At 38.7% G+C, this 17021-nt stretch overlaps 1 protein-coding gene across 4 annotated transcripts in view; it reads right to left on the bottom strand.

Annotated features, from left to right (window-relative positions):
• Window positions 1-17021, bottom strand: part of PLA2G4A (phospholipase A2 group IVA) — a 154719-nt gene that overhangs the window by 95584 nt on the left and 42114 nt on the right. For all 4 annotated transcript variants that reach the window (XM_045811363.2, XM_045811364.2, XM_045811362.2 and 1 more), the window contains one exon: window positions 12112-12193. In XM_045811363.2, coding sequence (XP_045667319.1) covers window positions 12112-12193 — 82 coding nt within the window. The remainder of the gene's footprint in view (window positions 1-12111; window positions 12194-17021) is intronic.

Below are 17021 nucleotides of genomic sequence, written 5' to 3'. Positions count from 1 at the left end.
CCTGTATCCGATCTGTCTCACCTATTCCACCTCTCATGTGGCTATCACTCCTGCTTCCTCAAGCCCAGAGTACCACCGCCCCAGTTCAACTAAGCAATACCTCTCACCTGGGCTCTTCACATAATCTCGTAGTTGCTTATTTTCCCCACATTCAAACCGCTCTTTGTAATGCCTCCACTACAAAGCCACGATTGTCTTTGTGAAACACACTTTTGCCCTTCACTGAGTAGGACTGGGAGGGCCAGCCTAAGTGTGGTGAGAAAGGGCTACAGGGCCCCCCTACTGGACCCCAGGTTCTCCTGCCAGTCAGTGACCCTCCACTACGCACAGCAGCATCACCCTCACGAGTCAACAGTTAGGCCCTGAGGCATCTCTGGAATCCACACATTTTGAACATTCCATACAGTCACCCTGATGGCGGAAGCATCCGTTCTGAGTAAGAAAACATGGCTTCTCTTTTACTTGTGCATATCCTTATGCTTTCTTTCGACATTTTAGCCGATAACTAAACATTATTAAGTTGTGTCCTTGTCCTAAGAATTTTCGAGGGTCCAAATACTGTACACATAAAGGATGAGTGGAATGAGGAGTAGTCTCTATTTTTCCCTTATCCTGTTCACACTTCCCTCGTCAACTGGTTGTTCTGTTTTCTTATCAGGTAAAATTGGCCACTATGAAGCATGTTCCCTAGAGGCCACATCTCCATACATCTGCATAAAATAAAAATAATTTCACGTCAACCTTCAACTTGCTGATTTAGGTTTTATTATTCCCATCATGCAGGTGAGGAAGCAGAGACTCAGAGGCATTTAGTAAGTTGAGCAAGATCATTCAGAGACCGGATTTTAACCTAGTCTTTCTGAAGCCAAATTCCTTGCCCTTTCAAATATACCAACACTAATAACTCTTACCTGTTTTTGCCTCTATTTAACCATAAGCTCCATGATGGCAGGAACCACATCCTTCCTATTCACTACTATGTCTAAGAGTCTAGCATAATGTCTGAAATATTATAGGAACATATAAATATTACTGAAGTAATGATGATGGACTAGCCCTGAGCAATACTGCAGAAAGGGGGACCTTTACTTTAGGCCCAACGATCTTCCCTCTCTAACTCCTCTCTACTCTTGCCTAGTATGTCTCAACCTTCCTAGAGCTCTGTCCCACCCCACTCATTTGTATTTTAATGTAAGTCAGTGCCAGTCATTTCTTCCAAGTGCATTTGCATTTAACCTTTATTTTCAGGTTCTAAATTCAAATATAATAATAAACCTTTGAATCCCATCTTGCCTCCCTTAATAACTCCAAAGAACAGGATACAGCATCAAGGGACTTGTTTATACCTAGCAGCCCCTGCTTGCTCCGGAACAGGCTCGGAGTTGGAATTGTTACAGCTATAGATGCTAGAGGGCAGTCCCTGCAAATTGCTGGAAATGCAGAAGCTAGACAAGTTAGTGAAGAATTCAGTGTGGTTTCGTAAAACGGAACTTCGGCAGGGATTCTGGATACACCGAAGAGAGAAGAGCAAAGCCCTTACAACAGCAGCAGCATTGTCTAGGAACTCAAATCATCACAGAATACTTTTCCCTCATTTGAAATTACAAAGCAGTTCTATTAACATTATTTTTGAATCCCTTGATCAGGCATAGTCTCCAATTTGAACTCTCCCTATTTTTCATTTTTTTTTTCTCACAGCCTCAGATCTATAAAAGCACTTTCTCAGGTCACATGTTTCCTTTTGTAAAGGGACACAAAACTATCAGAATGTAGCATCAGCCAGATGGATGTCAGGAAGAAAGCCCAGTAGCATCTACGCACAACTGACTTCGTACAGCTTGACTAACGATTGACTCAGTACATTAATGAAATGGGTACATGGTAAAAAAACCAAAAACCAAAAAACAACAACTTACTGTAAAGAATGTTGATACTCATGAGAAAACAGAGAAAGATCAATTCAAAAAACCCAAAGCAAGTAAAATGTCAATCTAGAACAGAACTGAAATTTTTGTTGCTACTTGTGTTGCCTCTTGACTTAAATCTCTGTGATGCCTTTTTGGAAGGAAACAAAAATACCTTTGTTATCAGTATCTATGATAGAATGTTTTTAAAAGTTTAGAATCTAGGAATGTTTCCTGGCATCTACTTCGGTTGGAGAGAAAGAGTAGTTCTGCACAAATTCTTATGTAGTATTATAAAACAATGTCTTTATCAAGGCAAGAAACAACAATTGTTGGAGAGGATGTGGAGAAAGGGGATCCCTCCTACATTGTTGGTGGGAATGCAAGTTGGTACAGCCACTCTGGAAAACAGTGTGGAGGTCCCTTAAAAAGTTAAAAATTGAGCTACCCTATGATCCAGCCATTGCACTACTGGGTATTTACCCCAAAGATACAGACGTAGTGAAGAGAAGGGCCATATGCACCCCAATGTTCATAGCAGCAATGTCCACAATAGCTAAATCGTGGAAGGAGCCGAGATGCCCTGCAACAGATGACTGGATTAAGAAGTTGTGGTCCATATATACAATGGAATATTACTCAGCTATCAGAAAGAACGAGTTCTCAACATTTGCTACAACATGGACGGCACTGGAGGAGATAATGCTAAGTGAAATAAGTCAAGCAGAGAAAGACAATTATCATATGATTTCTCTCATCTATGGAACATAAGAACTAGGATGATCGGTAGGGGAAGAAAGGGATAAAGAAAGGGGGGGTAATCAGAAGGGGGAATGAAACATGAGAGACTATGGACTATGAGAAACAAACTGAGGGCCTCAGAGGGGAGGGGGGTGGGGAAATGGGATAGACCGGTGATGGGTAGTAAGGAGGGCACATATTGCATGGTGCACTGGGTGTTATACACAACTAATGAATCATCGAGCCTTACATCGGAAACCAGGGATGTACTGTATGGTGACTAACATAATATAATAAAAAATCATTAAAATAAAAAAAAATAGAATTTTCCCCTTAAAAAACAAAACAAAACAAAAAAAACAATGTCTTTATATTGTTAATGCTAGCTACATGGATTTAGCTGTAGATATGCATTCTACCCTACACAAGACTAATTCTTTTTTCTTTTTTCTTTTTTTTTTAAAGATTTTATTTATTTATTTGACAAAGAGAAAGAGACAGCCAACAAGAGAGGGAACACAAGCAGGGGGAGTGGGAGAGGAAGAAGCAGGCTCCCAGCACAGGAGCCAGATGTGGGGCTCGATCCCAGGACTCTGGGATCACGCCGTGAGCCGAAGGCAGACGCTTAACGACTGAGCCACCCAGGCACCCCAAATTCTTATTTTTCATTAAAAAAGGAGTTCTCAGCCTTGATAAGACTGACATTTTGGGTCAGATCATTCTTTGCTCTGGGATGCCGTCCCTGGCCTCAACACAATAGATGCCAGCAGGATCCCCCAATTGTGACAATTAAAAATGTCTCTAGATATTATTGCCCAGTGTACCCTGTGCAGCCAAATCGACCCCCCACTCAGGTTTGAACCACTCTACTCAAACAAGGCATTATCCTTGCTACCTGACATTTATTCACTAGCATAAACCATTACAAAATGGCCAGATTCCCTAATGATGGATAGTACACATACTACTTAGTTATGAATCCTATCTCATTCTCCATTCAAGCTGTGAAGTCTTCTGGGAAGCTTACTGCCAACACTTTTCAAAAATCAGTAACATCATATAGCCTAAACACACAATTACTGAGTGCATACCTTCTTGGGTTGGTTTCCCAGAGTTATTCATACCTATTTCATCTTTTCATCTAGACCACAACCGCTCAAAGGCAAAGCTGCTGCAAAGTAAGCATCAGACTGAGACAGGTTTAAGTTCTAGCCACAAAACCTAACAGTTGTGTGATTTTAGATTATTTACTTAATGTTTTTTTAAAAATGTTTGTATCTGTAAAATTAAAACAGCACATATCTTCTCGTGTTACTAAACTGAAAAAATGAAGTATGATGTTAAGTTCTAAGAACTCTACTTAGCATTTTTGTTTATTTAACACGTATTGTATACACTATTCATCAAGCACCTTTCTAAACACTTTATAATCTTTTTAATCCTTATAAAAAAAAAAAAACCTATGAGGAAGGTATAACTATTACCCCCATTTAACCACTAAGGAAATTGAGGCCTAGAAAAGCTAAGTAACTTACCCCAAATCATGGGGTTAATAAATAGCAGGGAGATTTGAATCCAAGCAAGCCAGTTCCGGAGTCCTTGCTCTGATCTCTAAGTCATGCTTCCTCTTGGGTATGGGACAGGCACTCAATAAAGTTATCTACCACACGTGCTATGTTTATTTCTTTTGTATTTCTCAAGGCACTGGGTGAGTACAAGGTATAAACAGCAGATGCTCAGCATTTACTCATGAGGATGTTAATAACGGATGTTCATAATGGACCTTAATAATGGACATTAATACTGGGTTATATATTTCTTCAACATTTCTTTTGCAAAGTTAAAAGTTCAAAGCTGTTATTTCATTTTGCATCTGCAGATTTGGATTAACCTTGTACACCAACTTCAAATAATTTTGTCTAGAATTTTATCTAAAATATTTCATAAAAAACATATTGATGCATTGGGAAGAGTAACAGTGGAAGAATACTTCTAATGAGTCAGTAACATTTACAAAAATCCCCAGACTATCGCTTGGCTAAGTTTCATTAGTCATTTCATTAACTAGTCATTTCAATCTCTATGTTATATACTTTTTAATTTTAAGAAAAATTTTAAAATATGGAAATATACTAAAATAACATATATGATAAATATTTTCACACAAATGTTTAAACTTTTAGAGCAGGAGAGGTATTCTCTTTGACATAAAAAGTTTAAGAGTCATACTTTTCTGAGGAAATTTAAAAAACATTTAACTATTTTTAAATTCAATTCCATGAGATATTAATCACATCTTTTCAATACAGAAGTGGCATATGATTTTTGACAAAGAGAATATACTTAACATATGAAAAGAAGCATATCAGTCAGTTTTTATTTATTTATTTATTTATTTATTTATTTATTTATTTATTTATTTATAAAGATTTCATTTATTTATTTGACAGAAAGAGAGACAGCCAGCGAGAGAGGGAACATAGGCAGGGGGAGTGGGAGAGGAAGAAGCAGGCTCATAGCGGAGGAGCCCGATGCGGGGCTCTATCCCAGAACGCTGGGATCACGCTCTGAACTGAAGGCAGACGCTTAACGACTGCGCCACCCAGGCACCCCAGTCACCCAGGCGCCCCCAGTCAGTTTTTAAAAAGTTTTTAGAATGAAGGTTCCCCTTCACTTGGTAGAACCTTAACATGTTAAAGTATACATGTGAAAAACATAAAAAAGTATTTTAAGACACAGAAGCTCAAGTATGGCATATATGATTAAAAAAAAAAAACAAAACTAAATATGTAGGCTCCATCCGTGATAGGTCCTAAAAAAAAGAGAGGGAAGATGTGGATTGTGTCCCTATTAATACTGGTAACACACTCTTCATTTTGATGGGGACCTGCTTTTATTATCTCTCAAAAGCATTGCTATCAAATATACAACTGGAATACAGCTGTTAATCTTATTGAATAAATGGGGTGAAAATCCACCCAAGGACCGAATGATATTATCAAAACTCATGGGACAGTATTTAATGTACTTGTCAGACTTAGATACACAAACATATACATATAAGCCACACACACACACGAAATCTATGACATTTAAAGACCAAAAGGACTAACTGTACTCATAAAACATTTGGCCATTTAATAAACTACGTGACATTCTAAGTGAAAGAAGAACAGTAGTGCCCTCCTAACACAATCTATTTCTCAACTTTACAGAAAATACAAGATAAGAGATCAGAGACAGGCATGTTCTGGAACATTTTATTCATCTTGAAATTATCTCCCATAAAAATCCCACTGGGAAACAGTTTCATTATACATAGAATTTTTAAAACCTTGGGTGGGTACTCAAAAACATTCCAAAAATATTAGTAAACCAAAACTCATGTTCATCATTAACTTTAGGGCTAATGCTGGGGAAATGTCTGATTTCAGAAAAATATACTTAAGGGTAGCAGGCGGCTATAGGCCAACAGCAGTGCCATTTATACACACACACACACACACACATATATATATATTTGAAACACCATAATTAATCAAAGAAAAGATTGCTTCTATTAATCCAAAGGTGTTATAAAGTTTCTGTACGTTGAAACCCAGGAAGATTCTAGATAGTTATGGATAGAAATAACAGCGGTATTTATAATTTACAAAAAAGATGGAGCATAGGGACGCCTGTGTGACTGAGTTGGTTAAGCCTCTGCCTTCGGCTCAGATCTTGATCCCAGGGTCCTGGGATCGAGTCCCACATTGGGCTCCTTTCTCAGTGGGGAGCCTGCTTCTCCCTCTGCCTGCCCTCCCCCTGTTTGTGTTCTCTCTCTCCAACAAATAAATAATCTTAAAAAAAAAAGAAAGAAAAAGATGGAGTATAAAATTATTATTATTATTATTTTTTAGAGAGTGGAATGGGGGAAGGGGCAAAGGGAGAGAGAGAATACCAAGCGGGCTGCACGCCCAGCGCAGAGCCTGACAAGGGGCTGGATCTCATGATCCTGAGATTATAACCTGAGCCAAAATCAAGAGTCACATGCTCAATCGACTAAGCCACAAAGGTACCCCTAAAATTATTTTTAAAATTCTCTCTTTAGTGAGGCAAAAAGAAAGCAATATTCAAGGTGAAAGGTATAATTACACACGTTTGTGTATTCTATTCATTAATCCAAAATTCTCTGAGATCTAACTACTCGGCCAGACTCAAGGCTAAGCACCAATTCTCTAAGAAGTGAGTAAGACACAGGCCACAGTTTTACAAATGCTTGATTAGATGCCCACGCAACAAGTGTTAAACAGAAGTCTGGACCACTGTCAGAGGAGCACAGGCGTGAACTGTGCCCTGCTTTTTCAGAAAAGACAATGGAAGTGCCAGTCCACCATTTCTTTCTTTCAAGCTGATAAAAGAAGGATCCAGCAATTTGCTCAACACATTCACCATGGAAATTTCTTATCTCCCAGATGAAAAAGTGAAAATTATCCCAGTGCACAGACTACCCCCAAAGAATATTCTTTAGCTCACACAAAGATTATATTTGAGAAATAAATATCTTCTGATGTTGATATCTGAAATAATTTTAACAATAATAGGTCTTACTTATTGAGAGTGTACTACGGGTCAGGCCTGTGAGTGCTTCACATCAGTGAACTCCTTGAATTCTCCTAACGTCTCTATGGTGAAAAAAGAAGACAGAGAAAATTTGCTCAAGGACACAGGACTAGTGTTTTGCCTCTGGAGACCACATTCTTTCATAAATATGCTCTGCCTCCTCCCTAGAGATTTGATCACTGTGATGTTCAAGGAGGTCTGCCAGAAAGTAAATTTCTACATTGCTCTTGCTGCTGATGAAGGTTCTCAAAATATTAAATAGATAATGTTTCTGCACATTCACAACCAACGCCCTGCCTCTCGTGCAAACATTTACAATAGGAAGGTTGAGTTCTAAGCTCCTTTCCCACGGAATCACTAACAGTATGTGTTGAGAGTCATGTCCTTTGGAGACGCTAAATCCTCTCGGTGTTCCTAGAGGTGAGGGGATTGAGGCTGTTGCCTGGGAGAGCAAGACTGGAAGAAAGAGGGAGACTGTTCCTAGACCTACTAAATCAGAATCTGCACTCTGACCAAGAATCCGTGGTGATTCATACGGACATTAATGTTTGAAAATCACTACTTGGGGAGATGAGGTCAGCTTTGGACGGGCAAATGGCACAGCTGTTTAAAAATTAGGAACTTGGTCAAGATCTTGCTATGAGTTTACCTGCAATAAAACATCATTTACCCACAGACAGAAACATTATGAAAAATAAAAGCTTGAGCTTCTTAAGAAAACCTTAAAAGAGTACCTTAAGATATTAAGCAATACAATTTCATAAAAACTGGTTTCAATGCAGTGAGTTCATAATTCTCCCAAGTATATTTATTTTTTCTTGAAGTTTAAATGTTGGGATTAAGCTCTGCATTCCCCTGAATGCTTAAGGAAAGATCTAGCTGCAATCCTACAATTGTCCTTGAAAACCCTAATGATGATGATGATAATTCTGTAAGGAGAAAGAGTTCAGAGTCCATTAAGACCAGACAAGAATCCTTAGTAGATGTGCTTAATGCAGATAGTAAAAATAGCTAACACTGGTGGGGTCCCTGGGTGGGTCAGTCAGTTGAGTGTCCGACTCTTGATTTTGGCTCAGGTCATAATCTTGGGGTCGTGGGATCAAGCCCCAGGTTGGGCTCTTCGCTCAGCCGGGAGTCTGCTTGAGATTCTCTCTCTTCCTCTCCCTCTGCCCAACCCACCCCCATCCCTGGCTCTCTCTCTCTCTCTCAATCTGTCTAAAATCAATAAATAAATCTTTAAAACATAGATTAAAAACACTATGGTATCCATTTTCTGATTTCATCTTAGGGAATGAAACATGACTCTATCTAGTTGTGAATTCCGAGACTAGCCTCCATCATCATATATGATCTGTGTTTTCCCCAACACTTTTTAAAAGGAGCAGACACTCAGTGAGGTAGCTAAAACATTTTTTGCCAGCTATTTCATTCTGTTTTACAATCAGGTTTGTGGCCAGGGATGTGTGTTTTTTGTTTCACATATGTACAAAGGAAACTATCGCCGACTGAAATTTTATGGTTACTGCAGTCATTCTGCAAATAGGTACCTTCTGTTAGAAGAGGAAAGGAACAATAAGGAATACAAAGTTTAATATCCATCCATCCATCCAACCCTTGCACCTGGCCCAACGTTAATATGCCCCTGGCTACATGTTAGACCTAACTACACCTTCCCATACCTTTAAAAATGAGAGTTATGTTAATACTGCCAAATTAATGCAAAGCACTTGTTTTAAAAATATGTCTATTGTGAGTCAGGTGCAAATATGAACTTCAAAGTACCTCTTCCCAGGACCTGAGCATAAGCAGGCAAGGAAGGGTTGGCACTGGGATACGGGTATAAATGACAGAGCTGAGAGCACTGCCACTAGCAACCAGGTCTAGGAAGGGGCTGCCCTGTTCTTGGCTGGCCCAGGGCCCTCGGGCAAAAACAAGGAAATGAGTGAGATGTTATGATTAAAATGTCAGCTCTGATCTCTCAAAAGACAGTTCATGGGGTGCTAATTTCATTATGATGTTTTAGCAATTTAATTCAGTATTTTTAAGTGGAGATAATTAGAACAGGATGACTTATCAAGGGACAAAATAAAAAATTGATATAATCTTAGAATTATCTCAAAAAAAAAAAAAAAGAAAAAGAAAAAGGCGGATCGAGGCATTTTACCAGGAAGCAGCCATTTGATTTGTGTGGCACCCTTGAGAAAGCCCCCACATGTACAGACAAACCAAAAACCCGACAGTAATCTGTTATTCTTCTTTACCAATATGTAAAACTTTATGGAAATTTGCCTTTCCAAATAAATGCAGACATGCACAAAAGAGCGTGTCGGTTTCTGTTTTCATGGCCTTCACAGACTTTAGGACATTTTGTAGCTTTATCCTTGTCCATATTGAAAGAACTGTATACAAAGATCCTAAATTCCAGTTACTTGGTAATTTGTATTGATCAACCTGACCAAACAATATGATCAAAACTCCTCTTAGAAAAGTGACAGCTAATGCCAATTCCTTTCCTCACTGTAATCATCTCCTACAACTTCTCAAAGACAAAGGGCTTGGCGCTGTATACCATCCTTTCACTTTTTCATGCTAACCTTCTCAATGAATTCATTTCTCTGAGACTTTCTGTTGTTCTTCCTTCTTACCGCCTCCTGACTTTCTATAAATTCAATAAGGTGATATAAAGTCTTGACGACAATCCTCTCCCTTCCTCCAAAAAAATTATGTAATAACTCAAGTGAAATACAATCAAATTACAAACCCTGAATTAAGATTTTAGCAGAATGTCATAACACCGCCCTTTCTCCTATAGTAACTAATCGCCCGTGGCTATTCCTTCCATGGGTCTTTCATTTTCAAGAGGAAACTTCTAGAGACCATGGGCCTACGCTGTGCTATGTACGCAGTGGGGGATCCAAATGTACCTGTTCCGCGTTTCATGAGATGAGTTAATATCTCATGTTAATTTGTAAGTATTATTATCAATGTCACTCATCTAGGTTTAAAATGACATTTGCTGCACCACTGTCTCCCCTGCCTGAGCCTATGGGGCGAGCAGCTAGGAAATCAGATACATACCAGCTGAAGGTGACTCAGAGCAGAGAGCTTGAACTGCCGTTGGGCTCAGCTTCAACATAGTGTAAAGCCCATTGTCTCTGCCCACCAGAGTCCTGCACTAAGGGAAGGAGTTGCTGCTGCTTTGTATAAGACACAACTATAGTTTTCTAAAAGTCAAACTGGGTCAGTAACTTGCATGCCTGGCAAGTTCCTGACACAGGCTTCTGGTGAATTAAGAACAGCTTTTCTAACAGTTGACCTCTTGAGTTATAAAGCCGGTCCCTTTTCTCCAGGCCTTGGGGGCTCTACCAGTTTTTAAATATGGCTTCTGATGTGACTTCCCTTTCTTCCAGTGAACTCTCATTTAAATGATGAAAATGCAAAGGATTATAAAAAGCAAAATAAGAATCACTTTGAAGAACTCTGAGGAGAGAGTGATTAAATGGGTTGGACAGAAGTAGGAGATAAAATTTAGAATATAAACCCCTGGTCCAGATGAGAGTTGAAGAAATTGTCTTTGTTCCCTCACCTCTCATGAAAACCTCTGCTCATCCAAAACTCTTACCCTTAGGTTCTACGTCCTGTTTCCCATTTTACTTCTAACTTCCACCCACTCCCCGACACTCTTTTTTCATGCGCTGAAGGCTTGAGCACTGAGCTTGCTTTTTCTTTTCTTAGTATTTAACTTTTCTCCATTGGCCCATTTTCAGCATGATTTCAACAAGCTCATTTTTATTCTTATATTCATTATTATTTTTATTCTTGTATTATTATTTGTATTCTTAAAAATAAAAAGTATATTCTGCATTTGCTTCCAATCTATTTAACATAAAATGGCCAGAACACACATTTTTTTAAAATGAAGATCCGATCGTATGACTTGTGACTCAAACGCCATTACATTTTTCCCCATCGCATTTCTGATGAAATCGCAATCTTGGGCTTTGTGCTATCAGTGCTCGTCCCCCTTCCCCTCTGCTAGTAACACTGGACCTGTTCTAGGTCCTCACAAGCACTCTGCTCTTCTCTCGCTTTTGAACATGCTGTTCGCTCAGCCTGGGACTTCTCACTCTCACCACTACAATTCTCTTCGGTTTCAATGTCATTGGGCAGGGCAGACTTCCCTGTTTCCCAGACCCATTAACTGCCACCTCTGTTCTTTCTGAGGGCTCAATTGCCCATTCCCATATTTTAGCAATCATCTAAAACTTTGCCAAATTCATCATCATAATCCTTATCTTTCTTTCGAGTCCTACCTCCATGACCCCCAGCCATTTGAGTGGGGAGATTAACTGGGAAAACTGCTTTCCACAGCATGGAGAAGGGTACAGCCAGCAAGCTAATTCAGCAGTGTCCTCAGGCTGTGTGGTCAGGTTGTTTCCAGCTGCTCTACCCCCAGTTTCTATAGCTATTTCCACACATAATAAACACACTCAAAGGCATAAGAACTAGAGAAACTGCATTTTTTAATCCTGTAGGCACCATGCCTCAGAGGCAGCTCGTGTGACTCTTGACTCAACAAAATAGAATTAAACAGAATTTACTTTAACTCCAAAAATCTGCATGTCCTAAGACAGTCATTTTGGCTGACTCCAAGTACTCTCAATTAATGTAAAGTCTAGATAAAACGATATTCTGACAGAGAACAGGGCATCAGAGAACTTTTCAAAATGCTATCATTTAAAGATCTAGACAAAGATCACCACATTGGAAAGAGGGACAGCCCCCCCTTATCAGAGAACTAGAGCAACTAAAGAGTGAACCGCAATTATTCATTTTCAACAGAAAAGCAAACGAGGACACTTACGCATGTCACCGAAGGCCCCCTTGGTCACTCTGGTGGCACGTAACACCACGACCGTGAACTTGTGGGAGTACTGGTGCTCCACCTGGAAATAAATAAGAGTAAATTAAAAGCAAGCTTCCAACATAGAATCCAAGCAAACTGTTCTCATTGTTTCCTCGAGACTAGTTGAAAATATTCAGGTTGAAGGGAAGTAACATTCATACCAGAAACATCCTTTGATCCCAGGGCTGTTTCTTATTTGAGCCTCTCTTCTCTCCCACCACAGAATTATTGAGAAGTTTAGATCACGCTTTAAAATGTCACTACAACAACTTGACTACTGGAACTTTTTTGCTGTCAGGTTTACCAAGCTTGAGGGAAAATGTAAATGAACACTGGAAGCCTTCTAGGAAGACAATGAGGCTTTGTGTGGAATGACAAGGAAGCCTTGGCTTAGAAAGGCAAAGTCTGAGCAAGACGTTTGCATTATTCAGATTTGTTTGTTTTTATTGCTACTGTTCAGTGAAAGTGTTTTTGGCAAGCCATTTCCAGAGCAGTATTGAAAACCCTTTGGACCTAAGGCCATAACCAGTGAACTACTTATAGTAATGTTAATGCATTTGTTATAAACCATATGCAACCATGTTAAAAGTTTCTACAAGATTTTACTAAATACTTCACCTACCTAGAAAGTAGTTACCAAACAACTCTATCAACCAAAGCAGAATAAAGAAGCAGGAACTCACAAAGTTCTCTGAGCAACTGAAAATTGCAGAAGTACTTATCTAAAGCTCAAGCCTGTTTAATCTTAGAAGAGGCCCACATTTACAAGCTACTCTTATCTTTCCTAACTTTAATAGACTTGTTTCACTGATTAAGAAGTCCATAATTGATTTTAAAAAGCTAAGATACTGGCAATACTGATAAATGAATAATGACAGTCTAAAATTAAGGGGGCTGGAAAAAATAATAAAAACAGATTCTTAAGGACCAGCAGTAGCGAGATACAGGATCAACAGTTAACAGCGTTCAACAGTTTCTGAAGGTACCACTCTATCAATAGAATAATTTATGGTCAGATTTATAACACAGAGTCAGGGAAGTGGTAAAATTAATGACGAGCATACTTGGCTTAAAAAGGCAGAGAAGCATGTAAAATGTTTCAAGATAATATTCAAATTTATTGTTGAAGAAAAATACCTTCTATGTCTAGAGGTGCTCTGAGTAGCTGAAGTTTTACTCCACGTAAGTAAAGCAATCAATTCTAAATGAAATGAATGCTTACAAAAAAGCGTGTTGCTTTGAAGCAAGAGAGCTACATTCTTGTCTCACTGATTCGAAGAATGAATCTCGTGGACAAAGAAGAATGAGTAAAGCAATAGAAGTTTATTAAATGAAGATAAAGAGAAAGCTCCCAAGAGTGAGAGGGGTCCCTACAGGGTTGCCACTGAGGCCTTTAGGGCTGGTCTTTTATAGAAAGCTAACCAGGGAACTGAAATCCTTTCAACATCTCTAATGATACCACCATTGAGCAAGGACTAGTCATAACACCTTCAAAGGCTTACTTCCTTTTTAGGGTCTGGTTACTCTTTGTTGGTCACAGGTGATTATCATAAAAAAGACACCCTGGTCACATGCCTAGAGCAGGGTGGTCTGGTTTGTCCCCTTTTCTCTGGTTTCCCCACACCTCCACACTTTAGGATTTCTGTGAGCCTGAGCACCTAGCCCCTTCTCTCTCTCTCCCTACCTAGCCCCGCCTGCCCCTTACTCAGCTTCATAGAACCCAAAATCACACACATTGCCCCCACCAAAAAAAAAACACAAAAAAAACCCCACTATCATAGTTGAAGACTTCAACACCCCCCTATCAGAAATAGACAGATCTGGGACGCCTGGGTGGCTCAGTCAGTTAAGCGTCTGCCTTCAGCTCAAGTCATGATCCCAGGGTCCGGAAATTGAGTTCTACATGGAGCTCCTTGCTCAGCAGGGAGCCTGCTTCTCCCTCTGCCTGCCGCTCCCCCTGCTTGTGCTTTCTCTCTCTTCCTCTGACAAATAAATAAAAGAAGTATTAAAAAAAAAGAAATAGATCTATCAGGCAGAAAATTAGTAAGAAGACAGTTGAACTAAACAGCACCATCAGTCAACTAGATATAATTGACATCTATGGACTACTTTGTCAAAGAGCAGAACATACATTCTTCTTAAGATCATGTGGAACAATCATACAATGTGTACTCTCAGACCACAAAACTGGAAACCAAAATAGAATAATAGCTGGAAAATCACAAAGTACTTGGAGATTAAATAATACACTTTTAAATAACACATATGTCAATGAAGAAGTCTCAGAAGAAATTTTTAAATGTCTGGAACTAAATGAAAATGAAACTACAACTTAGCAAAATTATGGGGATGCAGTGAAAGGAGTGCTTAGATGGAAAATAATATGTATATTGACATACATATTATTTCATACATACGTATATTTCATATATTATTTCATGATATGCATATATGAAAAGAAGAAAGATCTAAAATCAATCATCTAAGTGTCTACTAGAAAAAGAAAAGCAAGTTAAATCCAAAGTAAGCAGAAGAAAAATAGTAAAAAATAGAGCAGGAATGTATAAAACTGAAAATGGAAAATCAATAGAGAAAATCAATGACACTAAAAATTGGTTCTTTGAAAAGAGCAACAAAATTGATAAGCATCTAGTCAGGCTAAATAAGAAAAAAAGAGAGCACAAATTACAAATACAATAAATAAATAAGGGAAGTTCACTCCCGATTCTATGGACATCAAAATAATAATAAAGTAATAGTATGAACAACTCTAAGCCCACAATTTAATAATCTAGATGAAATGTACCAATTCCTTGAAAGACATAACCTACCAAAATTCACAGAAGTAGAAACAGACAATCTGAATAGGCCTATAAAGAAACTTCTTTTTTTTTTTTTTTTTAAAGATTTTATTTATTTATTCGACAGAGATAGAGACAGCCAGCGAGAGAGGGAACACAAGCAGGGGGAGTGGGAGAGGAAGAAGCAGGCTCACAGCGGAGGAGCCTGATGTGGGGCTCGATCCCATAACGCCGGGATCACGCCCTGAGCCGAAGGCAGATGCTTAACCGCTGTGCCACCCAGGCGCCCCTATAAAGAAACTTCTGAAACAGAAGCACCAGGCCCAGATGGGTTCACTGGCAAATTCTACCAAACACTTAAGGAAGAAATGACACCAATACCCTCCAATCCCTTCCAGAAGAGAGAAGCAGAAGCAATAGTACCCAACTCATTTTATGAAGCCAGCATTACCCTGATAACAAAAGCAGACAGAGACATTACAAGGAAAAAAATAAAAATAAAAAACACCACTGACCAATATCTATCATAGACATAGATGAAGAAGTTCTCAACAAATCATAGCAAATAGAATCTGATAATATAGGGGCGCCTGGGTGGCGCAGTCGTTAAGTGTCTGCCTTTGGCTCAGGGCATGATCCCGGCGTTCTGGGATCAAGCCCCACATCGGGCTCCTCTGCTGGGAGCCTGCTTCTTCCTCTCCCACTCCCCCTGCTTGTGTTCCCTCTCTCGCTGCCTGTCTCTCTCTCTGTCAAATAAATAAATAAAATCTTAAAAAAAAAAAAAAGAATCTGATAATATATAAAAGGAAGTATAATCACAACCAAGTATGATTTACCCTAGGAATGTAAGGCTTATTTAGCCTCTCAGAATTTCACTCCATCTCTGGGATTGTGAGTTCAAGCCACACATGGGGTGTAGAGATTACTTAAAATAAAATCTTAAAAAAATAGCTCAACATTATTAAAAAAATGACACATATATAGAGATGATAATGTTATAAGGATTCATTGAGTATGAACCATATGTTACATATTCTTCTAGATGTGAATTCTCATTTAATTTTTGCAACAACCCTATAAAATAGGTATTATTTATATATGACTAAAGTGAGATTCTGAGAAGTTAAATAATTTCTCAGTATCTCATAGATAGTAAAAGTTAAATTTGAATTAGAATCTATTCTTGCCACCCCCAATGTCTTCACTCTCTGTACGTTCCTTTACTTACACAGAGAATAATACCAAATACCAATACCTTAATAGTGAAAAAGGCTGTTTCCACTTATTAAAGTGGTATAGTTATAATCTAGTCTATTATATCTGTTACTGATCTGAAGTTCCTCTATTAACTGTGTCATTTCCTCTATCATTCAGCTCTATTTTAATCTGCTTTTATTTCCATTAGCCTCAACTCTTTCTTGACTATAATGAATGAAATACTTGCCTACTCTTCACAGGAAATAAGGGGCAAATCAACCACATTTTTGGTTTTTTTTTGAGTTAATTTTGGAAACATCAGAAATCTTCAGATTACCTGTAAATTATTTTCAGAAGAGGAGTGTCAAAATCATGCCCATCTCTTTCTTAGGGCTGTAAAGATTATAGTATCTATTAAGTAAGTACAAATTCTTGGAGAAAAACGTTTAGTGTCAATCAACAACTATCCAAATAAGTTTAGATTAACTCTTTTCTTTGTTTCCTCGGGCCAGTATCACATATAAATTCAAACTAGTATGGACTAGGCCAGCTTCCAATTTGGATGGGAGACTTTTGGTTATGTCTCAGGGGTAGTACCAGTGGAAATGATATTATTGAATCCATAATCAGTGTTCTCTGGAGGAACTAATGACTCAGCACAATGCTAGTTGGTAGCTGGCAGAAAGAGGTGCCATTTTTCAATTGAGATGTCAAATACAAGCTCAGTACACTGACTCAGCCACAAGATTAAGCTCTGCCCTCAGCCCTTGGATTACCTTACTTCGACTGTGTTTTTTCATCCCTCATCTTTTCCATAGTGAAAATCACAACCCTTTTTCTTTTCGCAATTACAATCCTCCAGTCATTAGG

The sequence above is a fragment of the Ursus americanus genome, chromosome 2, assembly GCF_024610735.1.
Source record: "Ursus americanus isolate L20-20 chromosome 2, mUrsAme1.1.p, whole genome shotgun sequence".
Classification (NCBI taxonomy): Eukaryota; Metazoa; Chordata; class Mammalia; order Carnivora; family Ursidae; genus Ursus; species Ursus americanus.
Note: the sequence above shows the minus strand (reverse complement) of the source record. Positions and strands in the feature narration are given on the sequence as shown.